The following is a 17,445-nucleotide window of genomic DNA, read 5'->3' as shown; positions in this document are numbered from 1 at the left end:
GGAGGTTCCTTCCACCTCCATAAATTTGTATCTCAAAGTGGAGAAGTGCTTGGTACAACCACTTTTTGGGTAAGAGTGAGTTGAATATTTCTTAATAAAAATATTCTTCTCAGAGCTGACACCTTTGGACTAAAACTGTTGTAGGCTCTTCTCCCTCCTGGACTGCAGTTGTTCTAGCAGCAGGTCAAGGGGAGGGATGGGGCCGGAGCTGCCAGGTGCTGGGCTCCCTTGGGTGCTGGTGTGTCAGTGCTGCTGAGAGGGGAAGGAGCAGTCCATAGGTGCTGTGAGCAGCCTTCTGTTAAAGTATTTTCTCTGTTTAAATTGTAATACTATCAGGTATCCAAAGCAAGGAGGGAGTCAACTCACGGGTCCTGGAATTGGAAGTTCTGGACAGCTAGAACTGGAATCCTTCCAGTGAGGTAGTGGTCTTGCATGGCTGTGTCTAGCTTCATTCAGGTGCTTTCACTTAAGTGTGACGTAGAGACAGTTGTGAAAATGCCCTGCCACCTTGTTTGGTATTGTAATGGAAGTGGACTTGGTTGGGGGAAGGAGGAGTTCAGTATTGCACTAATGAAGCTATGCCTTTGTGCAAACAGAAGTTGCAGCGTGGCTCTGACATCTTTTTCAGCTCTGCCAAGTGGTACCTCTCATCTGTTTGCTGGGAGGTTGTGCACAGTTCTCATCTGTTTCAATGCTTCCCTGTTGTCAGACTTGATAGCCATTTTTTTTTTACCCTGTTTATTTCCCCTCCCCTTCTGGACACTCCAGAGAAATCCTTGGTACTTCCTTACAGGGACGATACGACAATGTGCTCCTGCCAGTGAACTTCGGGAATAATGGTTTGAGGAGGCTTTATGGGGAATGTGTGGGGAATACCTTTTGCCCAAAATTGTTTGCATATCCCATTCTACTTCTACTCCACATCTTCTTTTCCAAGCAGCAGTGATGTTCTGAAGGACACTGTCAGGAGATTGTGTGAATTCCTATGAGAAAGGCAGACATCTTCATAGAGATCTTAGAGTCTCGTTTCCCCCCATTCCCTATTTAGCTGTGATTACAGGTGACAGAGCAGCTTTTTTCCCTGTGAAACACAAGCCTCAGAAAGCAGAAAAGAATGCAGGTCCTCTTGCAAGATACTTTATCCTTCAGTTGTAATGAACAAGATGCAAAAAAAAAAAAAAAAAAAAGTAACAAATAAGAATTTTTCAGATGTCCTTTAAAAAAAGGACTTTCTTCCATAGCTGTGGGTATTACCTGTTGTTCTTGTGAAGGACTAGTGTTTTGCTTTATTTTGCTTGATTATTGGTTTTTATTAATATTTTGGAGAGAGACAGATTTGAAAGCAGAAGTTTAGAGTGCTTTATTATTTCAAATGATTCTTTTCCACCAGACCTTAATGCTTTAGGAAATCCTACCTGAAAATATCCATTTTTCATTTTTCCCTATCATCTGTAAGACAGTGTAGCGTTTGCTAATATGAAGGCATGAGAGATGTCCCAGTTGAGTTTCTTGGAGGGACATGTTGTTAGGGAACACTTCTCAACACTTCCCAAATCACCGTATTAACGGTGTATTTGGCTTATAGCTGCTGTTTTTTTCTACTGGCATCTTGTGGGAGCTGTTGCAATGAAGACCTTTGCTGCCTTATTTTTAATGTGGCAAGAAGTATGTGTTAATGTATAACAGAGCTATTAGTTCTCATCAGTCGTTTCTAGCTCACTTTGAGCAATAAACTACTTTCATCAGTGAATGGCTGTCAAACTTACTGTTCACGTGAATGTAGACTCATTAAATTGCAGTATTATAATTAAAAGGTATATAAATCAGTGAAGGCTGTACAGGCTGTCATTGATAGGGGATTTGAAGAGACTTTTCTAGAGCAGTTTGCTGTAACAGCAGAAATCCCTGGATATTTCAGGGTAAGGTGAGTTTTGCTGGCACGTGGGGTGTTGCGTGAAGTTTTACTTGTCTGTCCCGAGAAGAGGAGGGCATATTGCTCCCAATATAAAGGGGATGCTGGAGACACTTGGGTCTTCCTGCTCTTCTTGAGGACATTCAAACTCCGTGGATTCTTTGATGGGGCAGCAGGGGAGTGGGTTACATTTAGTGACCAGTAGAAGCAGAGCTACAACCTGAGTTTTCCCAGCAGAAAACAACAAAAAACAACCAACCAAGTAAACAACAACAACAACAAAAACAAACAGGAAATTGCCATCCCAAAGAACTTACTAAGGAGTAGAGAAATGGTAAGAAACCTTTGTTAATTACCATAAGCTCATTATTTTTGTGAAATAGCAGCAATGGGTTATCTTAAGATCTTTTCTAAGAGCCAATGATCTTTGTTATATTGAAATTTTAAAAGCACTTTAAGAGGAATAAAGTATGTAAGCCTGTGTCATAAAGCACTCCTAACTTGTCCTTCAAGGAAAATCCTCTTCAGGATTCATTACTTATTTTCTCGGTACGCACTTTGTGGTTCTTGCTGAACAAAATCAGTCTGAATTTACTGGCCACTCGTACAGATTTCAGTTTAACTCCATGTTTTGTTTGTAAGGAAAACAGTATTTGTTGTGGTAGAAAAGTAGTGGTGGTCCTTTCTGCCTGCTCGCAATTCGCTTGAGGGACCAACTGGAGTTCTAACTACAACACAGGGGAATTCTGCAAGATAGTGTGGATTCATTCCCCCACCCCAAAGTCAAGTTTTTGGCCTGCCTCGTGGTCATCAGAAGCTGGGCTGTTTTGGGTTTCGATGCATTATCAGAGAGGTCGACAGGGAGGATTAAAAACATGCTACTGGGAGAATGTTGTTATTGTCTGTCTTCATACCTGCTTTTCTTTCTGTATGTTTTGAACTACTAATTTGGATTTATTATTTATTAACTTTTTGGCAGGTTGGAAATGTAAATCAGACTATTTTGCTGAAATAGGCAATTTGTGCTTGATCTGAATAGTACTAGATCTATCCCATATGAGAAATGAAAACACTGTTGTTGTAATCTCAAATAGGAGCATCACTGAGTAAGTTACGCGATTCAGGTTTGTGTTTCTGAAGTTCTGCTTCTGCCGAATATCATTTAAATAGTCTGTCATTAAGAAAGATTAGAATAAGTTGTTGTTTTCGGTTGCTGGGTTCACTTGCCGGGTTCATTTGATTAATACATTCTGGCTTTCAGACTTGGAGCTTTGCTGTGTTTTGAGTAATAAAATTATACAGGTTTTTTGTGCAATATTAATACTTTCCCTTCCTTTCTCCCCTCTTTCTCTTCCTCTCGTCATGTTTTGTCACTGTCACCTCTCTTCAAGTGTAGATCTATTTCTCATATGAATTGTTGTTTTCTTTGGCAGGAGCTACAAGCAAGTCTGTGTGAAATTATGTAATGTCTGAAAAGTTATGTTCATGATTAATTAGCCTATCATAAAATGATTTTGGCCTGTGTGGAATAACTAGATCATACTTTTTATTTACTTGGCACTGGTAGTCGGCACTCTGGTCACATCCAGTAACTATAGAGTGCTTTGTATTAACTGCTCTGTACACGGCCCGATTTATATTTGGAACACGAAGTGCACCTTTTTATTGGCCAGTTAATGCGAACTTCGCATTCAGGTTCAAATAAACTTTAAAGGAAACTAGCTTGAGCTGCAAGTATGTCTTATTTCTCAAATGGTAGGATTTATAGTTATTTGCTTAAAGCTGAGCACCTTTTAAATGGCACGTTCAAAAAGTTTTTACAAGAAGTGAAAAAAAATGAGGGAATGAGATGTTATATCTGAACTGCACTGACATCAGTGGCATAGCACTGACTGCTGCAGAGTCAGCATCTCATCGAGGATTTTAAGGCTGGAGAAGGCTTTCTGTATAATTTATACTGTAGCTTTGCCTTATTTTTCTCTTTTCTTTCAAGAAATCTATTCACTACAGTTGAATTGTTCCAAAAATACTGTGTGGATTTTGGATCTTTCAGATCTTGGCTTGGTTAGTAGGATTTCTTGTTAGTAGTAAAGGCTTTTAGGTTCTATTCTGAGTGTCAGAGCAAGCATGATCTGCTCTGTGAGTGGGGCTATTTAGGATTCTTTACAGACTTTGTTTCTAAAGCAGTCTGGATTTTAGACAAGTAGTGTTCAAAAAATTCTATGCTCTTTAAAAGTTGTGATTTGTATCATTTAATTGATATTTGAGAAATGCTTGCTTTTGCAAAACTGAGGGAGATATTTTGCTCATCCTTAATATTACTTAGTTAAATTACCTTTGCTGAAGAATACCACATCTAACTTCTGTTTTTGCTAAGCTGAGGGCCTTCCCTTGCTTAGGAAATCTACTGTAGGCTTTCTACAAAAATTCTTAAGGCACCAAGGGACAAGAGCTGTAAATAACCCTGATTTAGGGTGGTAAGAAATAAGCTAATCGCCCTGGTTGTGCCTCAAGTACCACTGTCTCCTTGTTCAGACTGTTAAAGGAAATAGTGTTTCTCACGTTGACCTACAAGGGTCATTGTGAAATTTAACATTTTTTGACCCTACCCTAAAATTTTTGCAGGAGTCTATAGGATCAGAATTTTGTTGTTTATTTTCTAGTGCTATTAGCTCAACAGCAAGCACCTGAATTAAAAACTTGACATAGCTGGTTAACTTGGCCCTTGGCCTTGCAGGTTACTGTAGTCCTCAAGGCTGCTCAGCGAGATAGGCAGCTGCTCCTCTTTCCATTGGGTTATCATGCTTTCTCCTGGATGTGAACCAAGTGGCAAGGGCAAATCTGTGCCTAGAAGATATTCTTGTGAAGTGGATTCCTGCAGTATGTTGTACGTGTGTCTGAGTGCTCCTGTCCCAGCTGTGCTCTGCAGTCTTGTGGAGTTAAATCTAAGAAAGGGTTTTGTTGGTCACACTGCACCAGAAAGCTTGCACTGGAAATATGAAAAAATGGTCAGTGTCCCTTAACTATGAATGAAGCTGTAGGTGCAGGTTATTCCATCATTTAATTCTGTTCATGTGTGGAAACGAACAGCACCAGCTCTGTATGAGGTTGAAATAATCCTACCACTGTTGGAGGGAGTTGCTTGGCTTCTGAATGCTGTGAGACTTCATTTCATACTCGGGCAAGCTCCACTAGTACGGTAAGATTGATGTGTTTAGTGTTCTTGTATGCTCTTTACTTCAGCTATGCCATTTTGCTGGAGTGCAAGGTTCTTGCCACCATCTGTAGGCCATCAGTTGCTGTTCTTGAGACAAAGCATAAGCGACTTGAAGAGTGGTGTAAAAATCCCTCAGAAATCATAGTAAGTGAGCTGCTGGCTCGATGAACGTTGATACAATCCTTCTGTTATCCTTTTTTTTCCTATTATTATGATGCTACAACATGTAAATGCTCCCTAGTAGAATGGCAGTTCAATGTTATTGGCAGGACAGAGGATGGCCTCTTAGATTTTGTGGGTTTTTGCTTAGTAACTGCAGTCCTTGAGCTGATGTAGTAGGTAGATTTAAACCAGGGTTTGAGAGCCTGACTGATTCGTTTCCAGGAGTCATGCAATACAAATTACTGCAATCTTTCTTCATTTTTTTTTTCCTGCCTGCTTAAACATAATGGTTGAAGCCAAATCTTAAGCCTGTTTCCTTCAAGAGGCTTTCATTTAACTTTATTTAAAAGGCATACTTGGAAGCCTTTCTAAGAAGAGCTGGCCTTTGGCGAACTATTTATCGGTTTTGTTCTGAGCTGTTTACATAGCAGGACTGGTTAACAGTGTTTTATTATATTCACATGGAGATAATTTTCCCTGTATTTATAAAATGAAAGTGTTCTCTTTTATATAATTATAACAGTTTTAATTTGGAGGAAGGGGTGGGGTTGAATTTCTTCTATATTGGCCTTTCCTTATGCACATAAAGAAGCAGGGACCAGTAGAGCAATGTGCTTCATTTTGTTTGGAATGCCAGCCACTTAAATAACCCTTGGGGATGTGCAACTCCTTTGCCCGTTCATTTTTAGTATCCCACTGCTATAGGTTTCTGCAGCTGATCAAGTGAAAAACTGCTGTTCTCTTCGCTCTCATGTAAAATACACCATATGTACTTTACAGACCTAGCAGACTTTCAATGGCATCGTGTCTTGTAAAGTTAGAAGCCCTGTGAGTGACTTGAACGTCGTGGCTGCTGGAACAAATTGCCTTTCTCCTCTCAGGAATAAAATTCAGTTCCCATTGACAGGGTGGGGACGGTGGTGGTTAAGCTGTTCTCATTTAATCATTTATTTGTCCAGCTTTCACCCTTCTCAGAAAGGAGGTCAGGAGTGAACGTATTTCAAATCAAATGACTAAAAGTAGATTTTCAATATTTCTATTGCTCCTTAGCTCACCTAGCTGGGTAATGTGTTAGTGCCATTGTTTTCACCAAATGAAAACCAGTGACTTAGCAACAGCAAAATCCATGGTATATTGGTGTTACTCATTGCCTGTAGGAATACAGGGGTTTAGTTAATACTTGGGCCTCTGTAAGAGAGGTAACTGTCCTAACAATCATGTTATTTGTATTGCATCCGCTGTTAAAATCAGTGTTTTGGCAGAAAGGATGTCAAATTACAGGTGGACCATAACAAAACCTCGTTCTTAAACAAAGCAATCAAAAAAAAAAAAATCAAACACAACATAGCTCTACTTAAAGATTGCATTTTCATAATGACATCAGTGGAAGAATTCCAAAGAAACACTTCTCTTGTAATCCCATATCAAGTTCTGGAATGTGCAGCCTTAATCTTGCTTTGGGCCCAGTGCTTTTCCTTTACGTATGTCAGACGAACAGACAGGATATTTCTTGACTTTGTGTGGTAAATGAGCAGCAGCTTCATCTTGGAGTAGAACTGTGTTTTACTTGTTTTGTTTAAAACTGCACTTTGCACTATCCCAGTCCCACAAAGTCCTTGCTTCTGTATTTATAGTGCTACTCAGCTCTGGATAGTGCTGACAGTAAACTTGCCCCAAACAGTAAATGAAATAAAATATGCATATGATCCACTTAATATGCAATTAAACATTTTCTCTGAGCAATTAGCATCAAGACAACTAATAATTATCCCGTGCCACACTGCAAACATATTATGCACATTTATGTTGGATGACTTTGGTAATAAGTTATGAATAAAAATGTGCATATATACAAACATCTGAGTAAACATAATATTATGCCAACGAAGTGTGTACTTTTCATATGAGAGTTTGTTTAATCTACCTAAAAGCAATGTTTTTTCTCCAGTGAATGTCAGAATTGACATTCCCATCGGATCATGGCCTGTGAATCACAGCGTTGCTTACCTGCTTGTGATTACACATGTAGCTTCTTTCTTCATCCTACTTGCACCGCAACAACAGAGCTTGGAGTTAGGAAATGCAGTTCTATTCCAGCAACTCTTAAGTACCCGTGACCCAAAAAAAAGGTCTCCTGAAAACAAAGACTCAAAACCACTAAAAGTACAAAGGGGTTTTATCCAAAAAGTTTGAGCATCTTCTAAATACATGAAGAAAGCAAATACCAAGAAAACAAGGTAGGTGAAGAAAAGGTGAAAATAAGAAGTGAGAAGTGAGCAGAATTTGAGTTAAGCTGGGTACTTCGCTGTTTTTAAGCTGACCTCTGAATCAGTACCTAGAGGTGTACTTAAAGGGGTGAGATTCCTTGTGGGATTGCATGCTAATGGTGTGGATAATGTGTAATTTAACTGCTTTGTCATCAGGCACAATGGATGGCGTGGTGGTTGATGGTGTAGCAGATAAATCACGATGATGATGGTAGGTCAGTGTTGCTAGGCTTACATGCATCCTTTTGTGACAGATGAAGTACATGGGGAGCAATGGAAGTGCCTGGAAATGGAAGCGTCTGGGTTTTGTAGCTGCTGAAATGATCAGGGAGTCTACCCATATCAAAAGGCCTGGTTTTAGGCTGTCGACAATAGTCTTGTGTGTCCATTAAACCTGGATTATGGTTGGCCAACCTTACCTCTGCAGGCACAGAGGCTTTAAATAGGTTCTGTTAAAAATGAAAGCTGAGCCTACAGAGAACTGGGAAATTCATCTGTGGTTTTGAGGTGCGGCTTTGCACCTTTCTCCAGGAGGCTGCTTTGGATATCTGTTGTACAACAGAAGGGGGCTTTTTGAATTGTTTTGGTGGATGTGTCTTGCCAACAGAACACGAGTGTAGTTTCATTTGTATGAAGTCAAGAGGGCCAGGGCAATTAAACAAAGCCCTTTCAGAAAAGGTGAGCACATCTATGGATTTCTGTGGTGTTTTTGGTATGTTTTTGTTTTTAGGCAGGGTTTCTTCTGCCATGCATGTTGAGCAACCTTCAATATGAAGAATATCTTGGATGATTTCTTGAATACTGCTGCAGCAACTTTAGTATATTGAAGCTTTGGTTTTGTTTCTAACATTTGCATTTTCATATGAAACATGTGCAGCCTGCTTTGAAATAATTTGAAATAGAATAGAGCTTGGCTTTAATTGCATTTCCCAGTTTGCAAGCAAAAGAGGCTTTTGATGCCTGAAGTTGCATTTTGCTTCCTAAGCAGTAACTGTGAGTCCCCCTCTTCTAGGTTGTGTTGTTCTCCAGTTTGGATGAGCAGGAATATTCCCTTCAGTAACTTCTAAACTGTGTTTAGAAGACCACTACTAGCCTATGTTACTTTGTGCATGTCTTCTTCATTACCATGTTTGTTTACGAAGGCAGAGGTTAGCTTTTCGTCTGTTCAGTTCCATATGCTGTTGTGGTGACGAGGTCAGTCCTGAGGCACAAGAAGTGATGTGGGAGCTGTGTTCAAGTGAGATGCATGCTGTCCTGCAAGGTACCCTTGCTTTTTGGTACAGTCTAATGAAATAGTCTGGGAGGAAAAAGTAATCTACTAACACAAGTTTGCATTACAGTTTGGCTGTATTTTTCAGGGTGGGGAGGAGGAATCAAGTTTTACGTTTTTATACTTAATGGCTTTAAAACAAAAAAAAGTTGTTTTAGGGATCATACATGGGATTTTTAGCTGAAAAACAGTGCAAAAGCTAGGAGTAACTTGGTTGGCTCTGCACATCTTTCATCTCAGGATCGATGGGCACTGGATAGAGTCCCCACCTGTTTAGGAACTGTAACTTCCTTACAGGCTGACCTAGAGCTCCAGAAAGTGGCAGAATGCTCCCTTGCCTGCTGCCATTTGCAGCAGTTAGGTCCGTTTGTATGCATGTTCAGGGGTTTCCTACAACAATTGGATTTCCAGTTCTTAGGATGCCTGAGGAGTGCTCCATGAGCGGTGGTCCTCACGTGTGTGCTCTCACCATCTCCTTCACCCATCATATATCAGTTGCTCCATGTGTGCGCACAAAGGGAAGGGCAGGGACCTGCACGAATGGGTTGCAAGCTCTGAATCCTAGTACCACTGTTGCAGTTAAATGCCTTTAGGGGTGTAGATCCAGGCAGACACAAATGCCTTCATGCTTCTCAGTTTTGGGTAATTTAGTTACCTCAGAGTTATGCTGCATATCATAATTTCCATACATCTGTACCCCATGGAAGTATGGGAGAAGGATGTGAGCAGAGGAGAAGCCACTTTGTAATGAGGATATAAGACATCTATAGCTCAAAAGCAAACATGACTGTGTTCTAGCAGTGAATATCCTCTTTTGGGGGAAGAGGAGAAGCTCCAGACTACAGCTTTTCCTCCACATACTGTTTATGTATAGTTCATTGACTTTAATCTTTAATATTAAAACTTTTTCTTTTCCTTGGAACTGTTCTTACGCTGTTTTTTCGTTGTGCTTTCTGAACCTGTAGGTCCTACAGTCACATTTGTAGCATGGCTGATGTTTTCATGCTTCCGCAGTAATAGCCTGTGTGCATGTTCGGGCAGTTGTCATTAAAAAGTTGACTTAAAAATTAAAGTTTAGCTTACTTTGTAATCCCTAGTTCCTGAAACACAGCATTTTTTTTCCCTGATGTGTAAAGTGAACTTTTATTTTCTCCCACAGAATTGGTGCAGGAAGGGAATTGGAGCTGAAGGTACTGGTAATGCCTTGCCTTGCTTATGACCAGAGCAACTGTTTCAGTAGTTGAGACTAAAAATTACTATCTGTCTCGCATTCATTTTTTTGTTTCTCGGTATTAATAATAGTAGTTAAAATGTTTAGAGATGATAATGGTGGTAGTTCTTACTCAAGGACTTCGTTTTTTGAAATTAGGATATGATTGTCAAAAAAAAAAAAAAAAGACCACCACCACTAACCCAGCTCCAAAACGAAGATGGCTAGCCATTGAAGGTAAAGAATGAGATCAAAACAGTGGATCCCTAGTGAAGGTCACAGCAGTTCCCATTTGCCTCAATCCTGTTAACCTTGAAATGGCTTGTGCTGTTTCTATTCATGGGATAATAGAGATCTAAAATTGGTGTATTGCATATGGATGTGTCTCCTAGCAAGTTGTCAGATGCTGTTGAGGCCTTTCAGAAAAGGCATTGTGAGAGCTGCAAATAAGAAACTTGAGGCTTTTGGATTGCTGTTGAAACTTATTTTTTGGGAAGTATACATGAAACTTCTTAGTTCTCTTAGTGTGCATAACATTTAATGGGACTAGGACTTAAAACCGTAATTGTTTATATACAGCTAATGTCTAGCAGTTTTAAACAGATTGTCTGAAATCTTCAGAGTGCTATAGCAATGCAAATAATAATCTACTTGCTTTCAGTGGGATTTATAGTTGTGGGTAACTTCACATACTTGAAAATAAAGACTTTTCAGGACTTAAGATGTGACTTTTGGGGCTGCAGACTGTTAGAACATCGAATGCTCTAAGACTTCCATGGGAATTATAAATTAGAAGAACACGCAGATTCCTCCAGCACATGAACTACTGTAGGGAAAAAAATATTTTGAGATAGACTTTTGAGGCAAACTTATTTTGGCATAAGTTAACCAAAAACCAGCAGAATTTTAGCCGTGGATTAATTTTATGCGGTGGCAAAGCGTGTTAGTTTCTCGGAATAGATGGATGCGATTCACTTGAAAACAAGTAAATCACACTGCTTTCATAAGGACAAATTCTGCTAGCATTAAGATGAAGTTTTTGCTTAAGTACAGATGATGCACTAGTTGAACTACGTGCTAACACCGCTGTTACAATTTCTGGACAAAGAAGGCAGTAAGGAAAGTGGGTCCTTAACGTTTCACAGCTTGTAAAATATTCCAGGTAGTTGCAACTTTTTTTTTTAATCAATTATAAAACACTTCCTGAGGTCACCAAAACCCATGTTTCTAATTTGGTTTTAGCTTTTATCAGTAGCACAAACTCCCTGGATATTTTTTTTTTCTGAAAGTGATTGAAATGATTAAACAATGATCAAAATGTAGATGTACATACCTCTATTAGTGAAAAAGATCTTAAACATTAGTACATGCATGCATAATTACTGTCTAAAATGGGTTTGAAACCAGATCTTTTAAGTTACAGATTGAGTTGTGCAGGAGGAACTCCATTGTGGCATCCAAACTCCACTGACATCTCTGCTCTGCATGCGAGGCCGTGCCAGTCTGTGGACTGGCTGGCATCCTTTGGCCCCGGTGTTCCTTGTGAAGCCCGTGGCTGTTCCTAATTGCGGCAGTTATTCCAACAGACTTGGAAACACTGATCTCTGCTCATTGATTCTCCATTCTTCCTGCTCCCCCAGACGTTGAAGTCAGATGATATTTTTTGATTCCTCATGGTGGATTATGTCACTCGTGCATCTTTTCTTGTATTAGGTGGGTGGTTGTTTTGCCTTCCTTTCCTATCCTGTGCCCAGTGCAGACAGAGGATAAGCTGTGGTGCTCTCCTCCACCTCAGCTGCTGCACTGGCTTGCAGACCTTTCTTCCCATGTCGCTGTGACTTGGTCTGCTCTTGGTGCCTTCCTGCTCTGTGTGGTGGGGTAACAGCAGAGAACTCGTCTTCCCCTCTCTCAGGTTGAGGATGTGCACTCAAGTGACACCTTTAACAGCTTTGCACTGCACTCCTGATGAAAGGCAATACCTTTCAGGTTTAACTATCTCGTGCTCTTCGCCCTTTCTCTAGGTATTTAATGGCAGAAGTTGGAATATGGTGTTTGTAAGGGTTGTTTGTATTAGGTGTCATTATTAATAATATTTTTTAGCATAAAAATTTCTTTGTGTACACAGCATACCAAACGTCTGTTTGGAGTAAATGAGCTACAGACCTTATTTTTTTCCTTGATTTTATTAGTGCCCTTTTTAGGAAGGTGATGATGCATTTATGAGATCAGAGCAAGGTTTGTATAGTGCCTAAAGCAGACACTGGCTGGGACCTGCTAAATATTCTGAGGTAGTCTATTTAGGAAGCCAGTGTTTTTGAAACATTACCTGCATGGCTCTTCTGGTTCACACAGGCTTTTATGACACTGTTCTGATCAACTGCAGTGGGTGATTGTTTACAGGAATGATCTTGCCTTTGCATTTCGTGCCTGAAGGGAAGGGGAAATACATTTGAGACTTCCTATTGTGAATGTTTAAAACAACGCCTGGTTTATTTAACACTTGTGCTGTATTTGTAGCAGGATTAAATAGCTATCACCTACCAAAAGCTAATAATTCATTTGTCATCGCCAAGCAATACACTCACAAATTTGGAACAGATTGTGTTTCAGAAACTCCAGTTCCACATTCTACGTTACAATCCTTTCTTGCTTATTGGAGGAATGTCGTGTCGCAGTGTGTGCATCACAGGGGTTCTGACCCAAAATTACTGGTGACAGTGAAATTACCATGATATGGCACTGGCTTGTAAGGCTATTTACAGGACAGATGGGCTGCAGTAGTTGAAGTGTGAAGTTTTTAAAGGGTGGGTTGGCTCTGATTGTTGAATGCATTGTGTTAAAGTATTGTTCAATTTCTAATTGGGAAGGAAAACAATCAGTTGACAGTTGCTGAATTGTTTGTCTGTTGTTGCTCTGTATTAGATTTAAAAACCAAGTTAAAATCTGACTGCCTAGCTGTTTTTTTTTTTTTTTTTTACAAAGCTTCAGTTTCTGAAGGCAACTGCATGTTGGCATAGTGTGTGGATTTTCTGCATATTTACCCCTACTGCAATTGTAAATACACTGTTACTGGAACAGGGCGGCCTTCTAAATTTGGATATACAATTTCTAGTGATCTAGAAAACCAAAACCTTCTGACAGACATGATTTAGCTTGTTCTCCAAGTTCAGTTGGATGAGAAGTTCTCCTCAGCTTATTAGCTCTGTGGAAGAAACAACAGGATGTTACTGGAGAAGCATTGCTCAGACCTGTATTCAGGGACAGAGCAGACAACAAAACCTTAAAGTTTTGGCAACAAAATCACTAATGTGATTCTGAAAAATGAGATAGGAAAAAAAAAATAAACTCAGATGGAATAGCAAGAAAAATACTGGTTTATTTAGTGTAAAATGTTACTGTGTTGAATAACCGAAGTAGTGCCTGCTTCCTTACCTGGGATGGGCTGAGGCGGGAGCAGGTTTGTTGCAATAGCCAAAATCCCAGTCATGGTCCTCAAATCCCACTCACGGTCCTCAGCTCCCAGCACATCGACTGCTTGCTTTTGGGAGTTTCTGCCCCTCCCAAATGCTGCTTGGGGAACATCCACCCGTCGCCTGTTTCCCCCTCAGTGCCTCCCATCCCGTACTTAGCCTCTTGCTGCTTTCACTGCTCTTCTGCAGCCTTCTCCCAGGCCTCCGTGAGTTGTGTACTTGCCCTTCTGGCACCCATTAATGTTGTGACCCCATGGGTGTGGGAAGATTGCGACAGTGGGTTTGTAGGATTCTGTAATGCACAAGAACTCGAAGGCTTTTGTTTCTTGAATTTCTTCATTGCCAGTTGCTGCAAATCACTGCTGGTAAAGCAAGTATACACTTGTGATTGTTTACCTAAGCGCCTGCCTGCGTGTGCTGTTTTGAAGGGCAGCTCTCACCGAACCCCTCCCAGGGGCTAACCTGGGCCTCCTCAGCTGTGGGGCAGGACTCAGCTGTGTCATGGAGCCTGGCCTCAGCCAGGCATCCCCAGCAAGGGCCTGTCCCATTCTGCAGGTCTCACATGGAGAAGTTCTTGCAGGAGAGCTTTGGCAGAGAAGCTCATCTCAGAGTAGAAAGCAAGCTGCTCTTGGATGTAGGGAGATGTACGGGGATCGGATCCTAGTTCCTGGTACAGCCAGTAGCTGGTGGCGATTCCTGCTTTCCTAGCCCATCAGTTGGTTATCACAGCTCCTCTGTTCGGTGCCCATCAGGGAGATCTGGGGCTCCCAGCTGTGCTTGTCAAGGATGCCCTGATTCCCAGGCCAGCCAGCGCACCGTGTCAGTGGTTTGACACTTCTGGCTGCTCCAGCAGCGAATTACTGGCCAGGCGAGTTTCTGTAAGAGATGAAATGGAATTAACCTCGATGTTGACTAACAGTTGTGTTACAGAGGATAATGATACTTGATTACTGTGTTTTAGGTGGGAAACTAGTGATTAGGGCTTGAAAAATGATACAGGTAGGAGATGAGCTTCTTTGTTTTATATGCTGACAAAGACTTTTTATGGTTCATCCTAATTGAGTCAGTTGCAGGACAAAAATACCACCAGTATGACTGCAGTGCTGCTTTAGCTATGCAAGTTCAAGTAGCATGAGGCTTTACTTAGTGTGCTGACAGGAACGTCTGTATTAACTAACGTCAGTAGCTCAGAGATCAGACCTAGTAATGTTCACAGTTATTAATGTAAATGGCTCCTAAATATATACAGGAGCCTGTAAGTTTCTTGAAAACCTATGTGTGAAGTGACAGGATTTGCAAGCTCTCTATTACTGCGTTTGGTATGGGAACATCAGTCTTTGGAGCCTTGAACTGCCAACAACCTTTGTCCTTTATTTTACCTTCAGTTAAAAAAAATAAAGGGGGGGGGAGAATAAGGGGATTGAAATAGGAAAGTACATGAATGTTGGCTAATGGCCATGTCTTTCCTAAGTCTTGGAAAGATAAATGAGAGTGTGGACCTGGATTTGTTTCATTGCATGAATGATATGTGATGTTTTGTAAATAATTTATCAGAGCAAGCATTTCTGAAATGGCTAAAGCACTGTGATATCAAAGGAAAAGAGAACAGTATCATTGCCAAGATGAGGCTTTTACTGGCTTCCACTTAAATAAATAAATATCTTAAAATTATCTGTGTTAAACATTTCTTTAAGTTAAGAAATTTTCACAGGATGGTCTAAGTGAACAGATAGCTCTGAACCATTTTCCTACTGCTTTTTATTGAGGTCTGAATGATAAAACAAAAAGCTAATTTTTAGTAGTGTATGTATTTTTTTTCAGGTTAATACCATTTTCATGTAAATACATCTTAAAGTGATAATGATGGGACAGATAATTTTAATCATGATCTCTTACAGGCAAGAATTGTAAGGTGTTTTCCTTTATCTGTAGGTATGTTACTTGAAACTGACAGGTAGAAAACTCTGCGGGTATGAATGTGTCTTCCCCTATCTGGGAAGGTGCTTGTTATTACTTCGAGTATCCCACTGAAGAAATAGTTATACCTAGTTTTACTTGTTACAGACCTGTTTATAGACTCTCAATTACTACTGATTTACGTATTTGGATGATGCAGGTAACTAGTTTGACTCAAAATCTCTGAGAATTTCCCATTGGGAGAATTGGGAAGTAAATTTGTTGGTTTTAATTTTTTTTTTATTTTTTTTTGCGGAAAGCTGTGTGTCAATTGCAGGTATTGAAAGGTTTGCGTGTTGGTTCTGTTGTGATTGCATGAGATAGTTGATGGGACTCATCATGCTGGAACAAACAGCTGATCTACTGAAACCAGTGTTTTTAACCTAAACTGGTAGTTTGAGAGAGAGGCACAAGGAAGCTCCATTGGACAGAAGTAGATGAACTATGTCTTAACATTGACATGAGTACACGTACTCCTTTAGAAAGGAACTATTCAGCTGTAATAAAAACTAGTTTGTGTCTTAATCTTTGAAGTACTATTACAGCTGAACCAATGATTTTTTTGTGTTCTGGAGTTGAAATAGTATATTTAAGAACAATGTCCTAAAATTATTATTTTTCCTGTTATTTTTTTAACACTAATCTCACGTTAGAGATGTTTTTATGGGTAAGTACATAAAGTGGCTAATTACGGGTTAACTTCTGGTTTTGAAACAGGTTAAGATGATAAATCTTATTCAAAAGCAAGTAAATTGTAATTAATACATAATAAAACAAAATGACAATTAAAAGTGATTCTCTGAACTCAAGTATATGGGAGACAAAAGGCCCCTGAGAAGGGTTTGCCTCTATTTGTAGTTTTTAGATAACTTTTTTCTTGTTTAATAAAGCTAACAACGCCTATTTGTTTTTTAAATCTAGCCACGAGCTGATCCCATCCCGATATGTAGCTTTTGTTTGGGAACGAAAGAATCAAATCGTGAAAAAAAACCTGAAGAGCTGTTGTCTTGTGCAGACTGTGGCAGCAGTGGTAAGTTGGACGAATTTACAAACATTATAAATATTAATTTATAAATCTGTTTTTAAGTTAGTAAAGTGTTTTCAATGTGAGAATGTCATTCTCTCTTTGGACATACATTGAGAGTTAATTGAGTGGAAGAGGCAGGTTTTTTAATAAAATTCTGTCAGACAGCAATCAATGAGTTGTTTGAATTCATTTGTAGGCCCAAAGTGTAGATGTGCTGAGGAAATACATAAGGGAATGGTACTTGCAGAATGCTGGAATGGTGTGATTTATTTTTTTTTGTTGGGGGGGGGGGGGGATGTCTATGCTTGATTTGAAAACTAAGTTTTGCTCTGTGCCTGCAAATGATCGTCAGGAATTCTGTACTCATTTGCAGCACTTAAGATGTTGGGGAAGAATGAAAAATAAAGACAACTGTGTAGCAGTCTTTGCTGTTACGTATCTTCGGTATCCAGTTAATTTTCTTGTAAAATTCTTTTGTTACGCAAGTGGTAATTTGTGTAGTGTTTAAAATAACCTACTCAAGCTGTTAGGAGAAACATCACATTTGTGTTTCACTCAACAGAAAATGTGTGTGGTTTTGAGGGGAAAAAGGGAGTTGTAAGAAGAACAAGTCTTTTGGCTAGTAACAGGAAAATCACTGAATCTGGGAAATATTTTACAAGTACAAAGAAGTCTGGCAGTTAATGAGCTAGATGTTTGCTTCCCTGTGAAGTTACATAAATAAAGCAGAACTTTGCCATTTTCTTCAACTTTTTTTTTTTACACTCCTTTTTTCTTCATATTCTTCAGCTAATGTGAGAAGCCAGCTTCCCCTTTGAATGGTTTCCATTACCTTGCAGAAAGTGTTTATAAAAATGGGATGAATTTTTATATCAAGAACTTCTTTGTCAGAATGCATAGGATGGTTTTTGATATTGGATCCTTATTTTCCCCCTTCTAAGAAAGTGACCCTGT

At 39.7% G+C, this 17,445-nt stretch overlaps 1 protein-coding gene across 11 annotated transcripts in view; it reads left to right on the top strand.

Moving 5' to 3' along the window:
• KAT6B (lysine acetyltransferase 6B) overlaps positions 1 to 17,445 on the top strand; it is a 110,625-nt gene that overhangs the window by 36,249 nt on the left and 56,931 nt on the right. For all 11 annotated transcript variants that reach the window (XM_038181443.2, XM_072039529.1, XM_038181440.2 and 8 more), the window contains one exon: positions 16,386 to 16,494. In XM_038181443.2, the coding sequence (XP_038037371.1) occupies positions 16,386 to 16,494 (109 nt within the window). The remainder of the gene's footprint in view (positions 1 to 16,385; positions 16,495 to 17,445) is intronic.

Source organism: Anas platyrhynchos, chromosome 6, assembly GCF_047663525.1.
Source record: "Anas platyrhynchos isolate ZD024472 breed Pekin duck chromosome 6, IASCAAS_PekinDuck_T2T, whole genome shotgun sequence".
Taxonomy (NCBI): domain Eukaryota; kingdom Metazoa; phylum Chordata; class Aves; order Anseriformes; family Anatidae; genus Anas; species Anas platyrhynchos.
Note: the sequence above shows the minus strand (reverse complement) of the source record. Positions and strands in the feature narration are given on the sequence as shown.